Here is a 13,240-nt window from a genome sequence, read left to right as displayed (position 1 = left end):
ACGACTTCTTGAGTCAATGTCACATTGAGTTCCTGCACTGCGCCAGGCAAGAGGTGGTCTGACATTATATTAGGAGTCCCATGACTTTTTTTTTCTGTAAGTATGTTATGTCATCCACTCATAATGACTTGTTTATTCTGGCACTCTTTAAAATCAAATCCCATAGAGTTTAGGTTTAGAACTGTACTATTCTATGTAATGCTGCTCACCCAGAATTACTGATTCTGTGTTTGAACCATAATCAAGGTATTTGAGTATGTTACCTTTCTTTTAAAATTATTCACTGGTCGGCACTAGTTTAGTTGCATGCCTAGGGAGCTTGATTGTTGTTTTAAGCTTCCAACAACCATCCAGCATAGCATTAACCTTATGCTGTTTGAAATCTTTGGAACATTGTTGACTGTTGGGTGTCCTTCTACCCATGTTTAAAAAGGAAGAAGGAAAACAAAATTCCTGTTAAGTAGGTCAAGTTAGAGCAATTGTTTGGTTAAGTTAATTTCTGCCTTCCTCATAAATACTAGTTGCGCAGAAAAGGGAGCAGTTCATGTTGTATTATTTGTAGGATCAATGTGACTGACTTGACTGAAGTTACTTTTGGCAAAATAATGCATACAGAACATGATTAATTTATTACAGAGACAAGTTAAATGAGATAATCTTTTGATGCCTCTTGACTTGCTAGACTAGTTGGCTCAGAATACTATGCAAATATAACCCAAATTGTTCTAGATGGAACGCTGCTCTGAACATTGTTTGATAGTATGTTTAGTTATCTCTTGCAGCCTGAGTAATAATATTTTGCCTTTGTATTTCTTCACTGTGTGGCGACCACGTATTTTTACTTGATCCCACTGGTGGAGCATGCTAAATGGAAGTATAACTTGCTAACAGTTCTGCCAAAGATAACTTATTTTGATGTACATTGCCTGCTTCAGTGGGAATTTCAATTTCAGATATTGTGTGCATACCACTTTTGGGGGGATGTTAAAGTACATTGAGATATAAGTAAACTGACTTAGTGCTCTGTGCAACAAAGAAAATTCAAGTTACATTTTCTGATACATTGTGAAGCATTTATTAATGTGGAAGAGAGATTGTTTTCTTGCAGGAATTATTTTGAATAATCCTTGTAATTTGTTAAAGCCACTATGTTACTATCACTGTGGTCCAGTTTACAAATTGAGCCTCTGGGGGTTTCCTGGAACTGAGATTAATTTTGTTAACTGTATACTTGCTTCTGTTCAGTGTAGTGTCTTTGGATTTTGACCTTAACTGTTTTCTTATGTTCATATTGGTTGCCCTCCACTGGCACTTTTCAGTTACAAATTGTGTGGTTGTTTGAATAAATTAACTACAGTTTATTAAACTGAATATTTATTGTTATTGTGACCTAGCACCTTGCCATTCCCAACACAATGCACCTCCTATCACCACACGAGACTGGTGGACCTCCTTCCAGACTATCCACCACAGAAGAAGTTGAAGTGTCATTGAAAATCACACCTAGGACCTCACCATTACTAACCAGAAATGCTAACCACTAGACCATATGGTAAATTTGCTTTTATTGCTGTGACATTAGCTTTTACTGTTGAGCCATTAGAAGACTAGAAATGCTGTGTACCACAGCAAAAAAGTGTGTGATGACTACTGGAGGACAGACAGTGGGTGAGATGTGGAGACTGAAAAATGTAATAAAATAAGTTGGTATAGATTTGAACAAAGAGTCAGCATTCTCATCTGTGACTGAAACAGCTGGCAGCAAATCAACAGACACAGTTGCGTAAAATAGCAACATCAATGGGGAAGATATTTTTACAAATACTGCCAGCAAAGTACTGTGAGCAGCGAAGGTGAGCCATATTATACATACTGTTTCTGTTCTTCTTCTAAATGGAAACTTCATTCAAAGGTGTGTGCAGACCTATAGCGTGTAATAGTACTCCACATGTAAGGGAAGTGGAATGTATTCTAGTGCTTTCTCTGCTTCTTGGTGTAATCACATAGTACTGTCATCTGGTCACTTTGCCGATTAATACATGAACAATAATAGTAAAAACAACAAAAATAATAATTATATTACATAATTATTAGAATGTATGACATTTAAACAAATTTTTCTATTAACTATCCCACATCTTTTATATCTGGTAAGAACTGATTTTTTTCCTTCTTGTGTTTATACCACAGAATGTAAATTTATTTATTACTGGGAACAAGTTCATGCCACATAAAGCCCATTAGATTAATTTAGAAGAAATAAGTATACTGTATTTTACAGACTATAAGACGCTATGGACTAGAAGATGCACCGTATTTCTACGATTTTTTAAAAATAATTTTACTATTTTTATTATTCGATGGGGAATCCAGATTATAAAAGACTTCTTCGTTTATAAAATCAAACTGATCTTTAAAATCCCTGAAAAAATGTAATCTGAACTACTTTCTTCTTCTTCTTATTCTTCCTCCTCCTCCTCCTCTTCATCATCATCGTTGTTCTCTTCATCTATAATGCCACACTTCCTAAACGATTTAACAAAAATGCTTTTTCTCATTCTAGACCATGACTGTTTTATCCACTGACACACTTGTTTGGTTCTAGGTTATTTTAAAGCTCCCTTGGGTATGAATTCATGCTGGGTTTCATCCATCACCCATATGTTCCATTCCACTCTCATATACACTTTAAACGGCTTATTTATCAAGACATCAAGAGGCTGTAATTGTGAAGTCAGTTCTCCTGGAATAACAGCAAGCTCTGTATTTCCCTGTCTCACAGAATTTTTCAAATGACTACTAAACTGATCAAGCACAAGAAGAGAACTCTTCTTCAATAAAGCACCTTTCCTACTCTTCCACACTCTGTTAATCCACAATTTCATACCAGCCTCGTCCATCCAATCCTTGTCACGTACTTGACCAACAATCCCTGGCAGTATTTCAGAAAGTTTTGGCATTGTTTTGCTCTTGAAAATTGTTGTGTCATCTAATGTGGGAGTCAGCACAGACACAAACAAGGAAGAAGAAAAATTGCTACGCCCACTGGCATGAATCCAAATAGATCTGTACATAACACTTGAAGATTAATTGGACACTTTTTTTCCTAAAAATAAAAGAAACTTAACTTTCTGTGCCTCCTACATGCAAGTACTTTACTCACTATTTCTACTCAGAGAACACTGGCTAAGCAAAGTCTTCATACTCAGTACTGATGCTCTCGAAGTCTGAAACCAAATTGGGGCCAACCAGCAATGGGTGGCTGGTTAAATCAGTGTTGACAGAGGGTGCTGAATTCTGTCTTTCTGGAGTTGTGGTACTACCCACTCTTTCCACTGGCACACATCTCAATGCCTTCTTGATGCTGTTTCGCATAGCTGCACTGTTCGGTGTACAGTTGATGCTTTAGGACTGCACAAAAATGATCATTGGATTACATTTAGTACTGTCAGCACAACATGAACTGACAACAATGCAGTGCATTTTTCCATGTCCACTTGTTTTTATAGTTGACTTTTAGCACCTTTCATGGCAACAATTCTGTTACTCGGCACATCAAATGTCAGAGAAGTATCATCCATATTCGCTATTTGGCTTAGTTCCATAACAGTTTTCTTTTGATGCTGAATAATAAAGCAATACAGAAAAAAAATTCTCTCTTCATAATCTTGTGGCATTTTCTGAGATATTTTGGTTTTGGTTCACATGCTAAGGCCAAGACGCTTCATAAAGGTGTGTTAAGTTCCAACTGTAGCACTAGCTTACAAGCATGAATTTGAATCATTTTTGTATTAATTTCCGCACCATTTTGACAGGTCCGTGAATCCATTTCAATAGGTCACCACCTAGTTATGGCCATCTTGCATTCAGTCCTCTATTTGCACATTTAGTCTTCCTCATTTTTTTCAGTTCTTCTTTACTAGCCCACCAATTGTGAACGATTTTTTTCTGTTGGTGGAGGGCCAAAATGCCGCTCAGCTGCTGTTTACGTGCTCTTCCGCATATGCTATTACTTTCAATTTATAGCCTGCATCATTTTAATACCTTTAATTTTTTTCCATTGCAAAACTAGCTACTAACAAAAATATTGCATTGTTACCAATAACACAAATCACTTTCAATTCAAGTTCACTGACACTGTACTCTACAATAACGCACCATAGGCTACATAGTGTTCTGGTTTTGTGATGGCAGGTTGGGAGGGAAACAGTGTTACAGAGCTTGTGAATCCTCGCAACTCATGTTTTTCGCATCAGTGCACTGCTGTTGCCAGTTGAATCCAACAGTGGCAGAGAGAGAGAGAGAGAGAGAGAGAGAGAGAGAGAGAGAGAGAGCATTGAATATATGGCCGTTTTTAAGAATGGTGGGAGTTTTGAATCAAACATTGGAAATTTTTACATTATTTCAAGTATAAGGCACAAATTAATTCTGGAAACAATTTTTGCAATAAAAAAAAGTGTGTCTTACAGGCCATAAAATACGGTATTACTAATTCAGTGAGATACGTTACACATTTATTAGAAAATTAACATTGTTCACAACAAGAGGAATGTGATGATGAAAAGGATACTTCTTAATTTCCTTTGCCACAGATTCCGGCAAGCTTGCAAGAGACTGATGATGGCCAATTGGAAGAATCAACAGGTGATCAGCAACAAGACCTCCTTTGGCCAATGCCAGATAAGCCTGAAAAGAATTAACATCAACACACTGCACTAAACTCTATTAAAACTAACTGTGTACAAACAATAACTATGGTTAGGGCTTGATTACCTCTGTGCCAATACTAATCACAAGATGTTTCTCAACTTCTGGACTGGCTAAGCAAAACCAGCAAGTACCTGTAATCACATGAGTGTGTAATCATAGAATTTATCTGTCATAGTTTCACAAACTACTGCCCTAAACTACCACCACAATTAACAACATACCTTGATCAAAGACAGGAGGTTGTTTTCGTTCTGGTCCCCCATCACTACCTCTTGACTTTCTCTTGCGGCTGCCATGATCTTCTGGCGCATCCATGTCGAAAAAGTACTGGTTTGACTTCTCCTGTGAGACAAAATCCAAATATTAAATTATGAAAAATAATTATAAATGTCATGTATAAATGCAGATCCCTTTCTTTCCTGCTCAGTATTTCAGATATGTACAAACATATAGACAATTTGCTTTCCACAGGGGCATACCCTTAGCAAGATTCCAATGCAACTCTACTGAATCTTTGAATTCTGATTAGTGATAACTGCAGTAATGGCATGTAATACCACTTTGTTGCTACTACCACTTCAAGAAGCACTGGGACTGCCAGTTTGAAAGTAGAAACTTCACTGGACATGAAAATTGCAGGAAAGACAAAACTCCTCCTCTAATTAAAATTAAGAACATATTTTGAAGTGCTTTGAGACATTATAAGGATTTATACAATATGTGAATTTCATTTTTTTATGTGATTTTTGTAGAAGATAGAGTCTGAAGCAATTTTCTATCACCATGTCAGACAATACTTGGTGTGACACTGTTGCAACTCTGGACTTTAAATGACAGATAGTAACTTAAATCAGACTATAAACTGACACAGTTTGTATTACAGCAGAATGCCAGACTATTCAGCAATTAGTCTGTAAAAGTCATCAATACAACTGAGTCGGGTCTGTTAGTAGGTTAATTAGTTACTCGCCTACTGTTAACACACCATGAGTATCACTATGTTGAAAGTGGTGTCAATAAGTTCGAGATTCAAAATCTCTCCAGACATTCCATGTCTACCAACTCACATCATCAGTGAATGATATTCTGTTTTTAGAACAACACACATATTCTTATATATTATAATACTTATTGATAAATTCTTCTGTGAAGCTGGAGAAGTTGCCACAAAATTATAGTAACTTGGCCCTTCTGTGCGTGGTTGGTCAAAGATTTTTATACTTAACTTAATTTTTCCTTTATGTGTCACTTCTTTCTACTCCATGCTAAAGCTGAGTAGTAAATACTACAATTCACCTACATTATATCTAAACATAAACAATTAGAACTACATTTTATTAATGTCTATTGTTTGAAGGAACACTTCATACTATTCATTACATATAATGTAAATAGATAGATAAAAAATATACTCACCAAGCAGCATCAGAAGAACACACACACAGGAAAAGGTTAAACTTATGCAAGCTTTTGGAGCCAGTGGCTCCTTTTTCCAGGAGAAGAATTCAAGGAGAAGGAAGAGGGGTGAAGGAAGAGGACTGGAGAGGCTTGGAAAAAGTGGTACAGTTCAGAAAAGTCACCCAGAACCCCAAGTCAGGGGAGACTTACCAGACAGATGAGAAGGAAAGACTGATTGTTGGGGAGTCCACCAGACAAGATTTGAAATCTATAGAGCTTAAAAGAAGACAACGGTAATATGCAAGACAGAGATTACTACAAAATATTGTGCATGAGTTAATAAGAGTGAACAGCTAAGTGCATTGTATTTAACAGAATTGGGAGGGTGATGGCAAAAAATAGGCAGGTCAGAAAATTTATAAAATAAGAGTGAAGAAATGAGTAGCTACTGTGAAGAAATGCTAAGATGTGAGGAATTAACATAAATTAAGGCCAAGTATGTGGCAAAAACCACGGACACACTGTAGCACTAGTTCCCACATGTGGAGTTCTGAGAAACTGGTGTCTGGGGGAAGAATCCAGATATTGCATGTGGTAAAATAGGCACCAAGGTCATGACTGTTATGTTGCAGAGTATTCTCTGCAACAGGATATTGTCTGTTTTCGATCTACACCCTCTGAATATGACTATTCATCTGACTGATAACTGTGTGGTAGTCATGCCGATGTAAAAGGCCGAACAGTGTTTGCATAGCAGCTGGTATATGATATGTGTTGCTTCACAGGTGGCTCTCCCTTTGATAGTACGTGTTTTGCCACTTGCAGGGCTGGTAGGAGGGTGCATAGGGCAAGTCTTGCAGTGGGGTTAGTCACATGGGTAGAAGCCATGGTGTGGGGAGATGGGTGCAGAAGGAGCATAGGGTCTGACAAGAATATTGCAGAGATTGGGAGGGTGATGAAAAGCTATTCTAGGTATGGTGGGCAAAACCTCAGATAGAATGGATCTCGTTTCAGGGCATGATTTTAGTAAGTCAGACTTTTACATTGGCGTGACTTCCACCTAGCTACAGTCTGGATGAATGGGCATAGGCAGAGGGTGTGTCTTTGCCATCCCGCCCTCCCAAGTCTGTTACATGCAATGCACATACCTTTTCACTCTTATTAACTCATGTACAATGTTTTAGCAGTAATCTCTGTCTTGCCTATTACCCTGTCTTCCACCTTTAAATTCTTCAGTTTTCAAATCTCATCCGGCGTAGTCCCTGACAATCAGTCTTTCCTTCTCATCCCATCCGTTAAGTCTCCCCTGGCATGCAGTTCAGGGTGACTTCCAAACCATACACCTTTTCCTAAACCTCTACAGTCCTTTTCCTTCACCCCTCTTCCTTCCCCTTCAACTCTTCTGTCGGAAGAAGGAGCCACTGGCTCTGAAAGCTTGCATAAGTTAAACCTTTTTCTGTGTGTGGTGTTCTGCTGATGCCACTTGGTGAGTAAATTTTTTGTCTCTTGTAACACGCCAAGGACAGAAAACCACAATTAACAAACTTTGTGGAAACTTAAAGTAAGGAAGTGAGTCATCTTGACAGTGATGGCAACTATTGACAATAAAATCTACACTGTTAATATTTTGATTAACACCTATATCATTCAAATACTGAAAATAGCATACAAAAAGGGAAGATAAAAGGAAAGGATTATCATAGATTCTTTATCAAACACGTATAGAATAAATTCAAAATCATATGAACGAATGTTAAATCCAAGGAAGTAATTCACTCGAGATAACATTTACCATGGAAGAGAGTTGTAGCCGCATCGAAAAGGAAATTCAATGCGACTACAATGCAACTCGGATATGGAAATGTTTAGTTAGGTAGTTGCTCTTGAGTCACTCTAGAGTACTTTTGCAATAGTTGTCTGGACGAGCCAAACGCCATTAGATTGTTTCAGTTTTGGAAGTTTGATAATTCGTGAGGTAGAGACTAAAGTATTGCTCAGTCATTCGACTGATGAAAGTTAATCTTTACCGTTCTCAATGCGACGGTATAGTAAGACGAATGTTAGACTTCAACTGAGTGATATTGGTTTATCGGACTCAGCCTTCGTACTGATGAACAGTTACAAACCTCGAGAGCAATGGATCAACACAGAAAAACAATTCATAGTCATGAATAGGACACAATAAAATGAAGAAACGAAGAAAGACTTGTACGCCAATTAGTCAAAAGTTGTCATCAGCGTCACAATTACTGAACTGAACAGAAGTTAATCTTGAATGATATATCGGTGTGCGTGTGTTGTAGGGACAAACAATTAAGTACAGAAAGAACAATAAAATCTGAGTCAAAAGACAAATCTTACATGTCGCCTAACTCATTACATGGACAATACAACGTGTATTAATGCAAGTTGATTGACTCTTTAAACACTTTAATTGAGTAAGTGAGTATATGACTAATGGACAGTGAAAAGTGATTAGTTTAAACAAGTATCACGGTGTATTAAAAATCCATTTACTCCAGCATAAGTTGTCTCTGGAGTTACATCGGTCCATTGTTAATAACTTGACATAGCAACAGCATAGTAGACAGCAAAATTTCATCCTCGCTAAGTATGATGTGAAAAACGACCATAATGACGAAATCAAGAATCAAGATTTTATTTCATCACGGAACTGACCGAGCATAAAAATAAAAATAAACGATTGCAGTTTACCAGTTTGCACAAGCTGAGAAGATTGTTGTGGGCAGATAACAGAATATTTCTAAACCACACGAGGAGTTGTGTTCTTACGAGAGTTACAGGTGCTGTTCCATGTCATACCGACGGAGACGAACATCGTTGTGTGTCGGGTCTCCTCCCGGCGAGTGAAGAAGGAGGGAAGGGATGTCACACTCTCCAATTACGTTCTATTGTCAGAAATTGACTATCTTCATTGTTACATTCATTACATATGGAACTTTTTTGTAAATGATGGTCACCATGTGACCATCATTGGTTGCAATGCAATCTTTGGCATCACTCACACACTCGTCCTAACTTTATGGAAAAAACACCACTTGTTATGGCCTCCACTTTGATAAGAATGTTGTATTTCACCTGCTAGATAGTTACTGGCAGCAGACACACACACATTCTCTCCCACACCCCGCCGTCCATTTTCCAGAAATAGATCACATGCTGATAAATAAGGCAATAATAGCAACAATATGATGAATGATCTCTCTTCTGATAGAGATCTGCATTTCCTATCCATCACCTTCAAACAAGCCTTTGACAGCATAAACCAGCAAGAACTATACAGGGTACTGGAAGAAGTTGGTATATATGCTAAACTAATAAGACTAACCAGAATGACAATGACAGAGACAAGAGCAAAAGTAAAGGTCCTTAGCAGAACACATGAAAGCTTTGATTTTAATAAAGGCATGAAGCAAGGTGATAGCCTATCCACTGTCCTATTCAATATAGACCTGAATATTTTAGTAAATAAAATCAACAAAAGAGGGAACATATTTATGAAAACTAGCCAGATATGTGCAAACACTGATGACATTGCTATGGTTCAAATGGGACTTAACTTCTGAGGTCATCAGTCCCCTAGAACTTACAACTACTTAAACCTAACTAACCTAAGGACATCACACACATCCATGCCCGAGGCAGGATTCGAACCTGCGACCGTAGCGGTCGCGCGGTTACAGACTGTAGCGCCTAGAACCGCTCGGCCATCCCGGCCAGCTGACACTGCTATAGTAGGAAGAAATATCAGTACAATCCAAGAAACATACCAGGCAATAGACACAGAAGCCTTAAAAATTGGCCTCACAGTAAATGAAAACAAAACAAAATATATGGTAATGTCACAATCTGACACCAGAAGAAGCCACTAAGACTTAAAACATCAATGGGAAATTCTTCAAAGGAGTGTCCTCTTTTACCTACTTGGGAGCCCTAATAATAAATGATAACAGTATTGGTAAAGCTATAAGGGAAAGAATACAAGTAGGAAACAGAGCTTACTTTGCAAATATGCAGCTTTTCAAAAATAGCCTTGTTACAAGAAAAACAAAACTGCTAATATATAACTCACTAGTCCACTCAATAATCACATATGGATCAGAGGTATGGACATTGACAGAACATGACAAAAATGCACTAAGAAGATTTGAGCAGAAAATACTATGCAAAATCTATGATCAAATAAGGGAGGAAGAAGGTTGGAGAATACACTACAATGCCGAATTACAAGTGTTATTCCAAGGTAGGATCATAATAAAATTTGTGAAATCATGGCAAACATGATGGCTAGAACACACAGAGAGAATGGCAAAGGATAGAATTCCAAACAAAATGATGAAAGGTGTGATCCATTCAGCTAGATGAAAAGGGAGACCTAGAGACGATGTAATACTGGATCTAACCGGTATGGGAGTCCAGGGGTGGAAAAGAGCAGCAAACAAATGAGAAATGTGAAGGAAAATCTTTGAAGAAGCTAAGGCTCACCAAGGGCTGTAGTGATACTGAAGAAGAAGAACAACATTATGTTATCAAAAATTGACTTTTTTGTTGTTACATTCATTACATATATAACATTTTTGTAAATGATGCTTGTCATGTGTCCATCATTGGTTGCAAAGCAATCTTTGGCATGATTGCGGGCACTCAATCACACACACACACACACACACACACACACACACACACACACACACACACACACACACACACTAACTTTTTGAAGAAAACACTTGTTATGGCCTCCAGTTTGATACAAATGTTGTGTTTCACCTACTGGATAGTTATTGGCAACAGGCACACACTTTGGATACCAACATTCCCCTCTTCCCCCTTCACCTTTTCCAGAAATAGATCACATGCTGATAAATAAAGCAAAAATAGCAACAATACGATGAATGATCTCCTGTGACTGTGACAGCATTGCTTGCATCATCCTCAAAAGCTACAAAGAATATGGTCCACAGAAATTGAAAATGTGCCTTTCAGACTTCACGAAACAGTTCAGAAAATTGACTTGTTTGTTTATCATCTCCGGAAGCTGTGGGCAGAAATTTCAACATGCCTCCAGATCTCTGTTAGTAACTGTTGCAAAAGTTGCATCTTTTGGGGAAAGAACTTACTATCCAGATGCAACACCTATCATACACCTCTGTCTAACACGTACATGACTTGTTGCTCTGCACATAGCCATATGGTACACAACAATAACACAATAGAGTGCTATCGAATAGACACTCTTCAAGCCTTGGTGTAACACTGAGTTTTGACCTGCTGTTACCTACATGGCACTCACAGTCTGAAACCAATTTCTGCTTTCACCACTAAACCTTCAGAGTCAGACCCATCCACTGCTAGTTCCATCAACTGTCACACAGACCATTGATACAAGGACAACTTTTTTGTTTTTAAATGTTTATTACATGTTTCATTTTGTGCTGCGCATATTAGCTGTTGTAGAGATTATGCCCTGTGATCTCAATGCAAAGCGTACAAGCCAGGTACCTCGTGCAGCAACAAACATTCTGTCGTAGGAGGTCTGTTTCCTGCTACGTCATATGTTGGGCACTTGACTTGTTTCTGTGAATACAACACTTGTGAAAGCTGAAGAACTAATCAAGTTTGACTTTGCTACTTACTACTACAGTGTTACCTGGGATGCAGAACAAGTAGCTGATCAGGTGTCTTATCGCTCAGCAGATTCTATTGTTCTAAACTACCTGACCAACATCATATCCCCTTCTATGCCACAACTTGTTCATTTTGTTGCTAAAGCAAATGATACCTACTTACAATGCAGTTACTGTATTTGAAAAACATTTTCACTGCATGATCATTCACTCAACAGTTATCTATAATGATGCGGTATCTGAAAATAAACTACACTAAATTCAATCAGATCTTGATAAGATTTCAAAAGTGGCACAAAGACTAGCAACTTGCTTTAAATATTCAAAAACGTAAAATCGTGCATTTCACAAAATGAAAAGAAAATTATTCCATCACTAAAATATCAATGAGTCATAATTGGAATTGGTCAGTTTGTACAATTACCGAAGTGTAACGATGTGTAGGGGTATGAAATGAAACAATCACATAAGTAAAGCAAGTGACAGATTTGGTTCTAGTGAAGAAGGAACATTTGGGTACCACCACTTATGTGTCAGTTGTGCAGTGAGCTGGGTTTACTGCTGCACCCACACACTATTTCCATATGTAGTCTAGGAGGACGAGAATTCATAAAGTACACATTTGCTGTAAACACATTTATTCTACATGATAAAGCACATGAAAACTTGTCCAAATAAATTCTGATTACATTGTCTAGTAGCTGGTGATAACAGTAATGGTGTCACACCGTATCTTCGCTCAAACATTGTTCTGCAGGGTATACACTCCTCAGAGATGTGTGCCTCGGCCAATTGCGTGACCATAGGAGAACCTCTTCATGATTGCAGGGTGCTGTGTATTTCACGGAAGCGATGAAGCAAAAGTGCAAACAAATACGGAGCACCAAACAAACGTCTGTAGGTGTTGTTAAGCTCGACCCATGTGGTCCGCAGATAGCAACTGAAAAATGTGTGTGTATTGTATGGTGACCCAGCTCGCACTGCTGTTGCATTTTGCCTGTGCGACTCTAGGAATACAATGTACTACAACCTCCTACTTACTGCTCACTTAGGGATCACAAAGAGAAGATTAGACTAATTCCAGCACACAAAGGGTCATTTAAGCACTCATTCTTATGCACTCCATAAGTGAATGGAATGAGGAGAAACTCCAAGAACTCGAAGTACCCTTTGCCATGCACTTCACAGTCATTTGCAGAGTATATGTGCAGACAAACATGTAGATCCTGACTAGCATGTAAGCTGTTCTGTGAAGCGAGTAAACAATTACTGCTGCTAAAGCAGACAGATACTGCTTTTAAGTGCACAACTAAACATCAGCTTCTAGTAAACAATGACCAATAATTTTATGAACAGTTCTATCAAAAATATACACTAACAAAATGCTCGGATTTTCTCCTATATCATTTCTATACATAAGGATTGGCAAAGGCCCTATAACACTACCTTGGGGAATGCCAGAAATCACTTCTCTTTTACTTGAT

At 38.0% G+C, this 13,240-nt stretch overlaps 1 protein-coding gene and 1 long non-coding RNA gene across 2 annotated transcripts in view; one reads left to right on the top strand and one right to left on the bottom strand.

Annotated features, from left to right (window-relative positions):
* Nucleotides 1-13,240, bottom strand: part of LOC126262854 (CWF19-like protein 1) — a 167,945-nt gene that overhangs the window by 29,728 nt on the left and 124,977 nt on the right. Inside the window, exons 7-9 of the mRNA XM_049959721.1 lie at nt 4,932-5,052; nt 4,774-4,841; nt 4,571-4,686 (exon numbers count right to left, since the gene is read on the bottom strand). Coding sequence (XP_049815678.1) covers nt 4,571-4,686; nt 4,774-4,841; nt 4,932-5,052 — 305 coding nt within the window. The remainder of the gene's footprint in view (nt 1-4,570; nt 4,687-4,773; nt 4,842-4,931; nt 5,053-13,240) is intronic.
* LOC126262857 (uncharacterized) overlaps nt 1-13,240 on the top strand; it is a 101,127-nt gene that overhangs the window by 21,874 nt on the left and 66,013 nt on the right. The gene's annotated exons all lie outside the window — the stretch shown is intronic.

The sequence above is a fragment of the Schistocerca nitens genome, chromosome 6, assembly GCF_023898315.1.
Source record: "Schistocerca nitens isolate TAMUIC-IGC-003100 chromosome 6, iqSchNite1.1, whole genome shotgun sequence".
Lineage (NCBI taxonomy): Eukaryota > Metazoa > Arthropoda > Insecta > Orthoptera > Acrididae > Schistocerca > Schistocerca nitens.
Note: the sequence above shows the minus strand (reverse complement) of the source record. Positions and strands in the feature narration are given on the sequence as shown.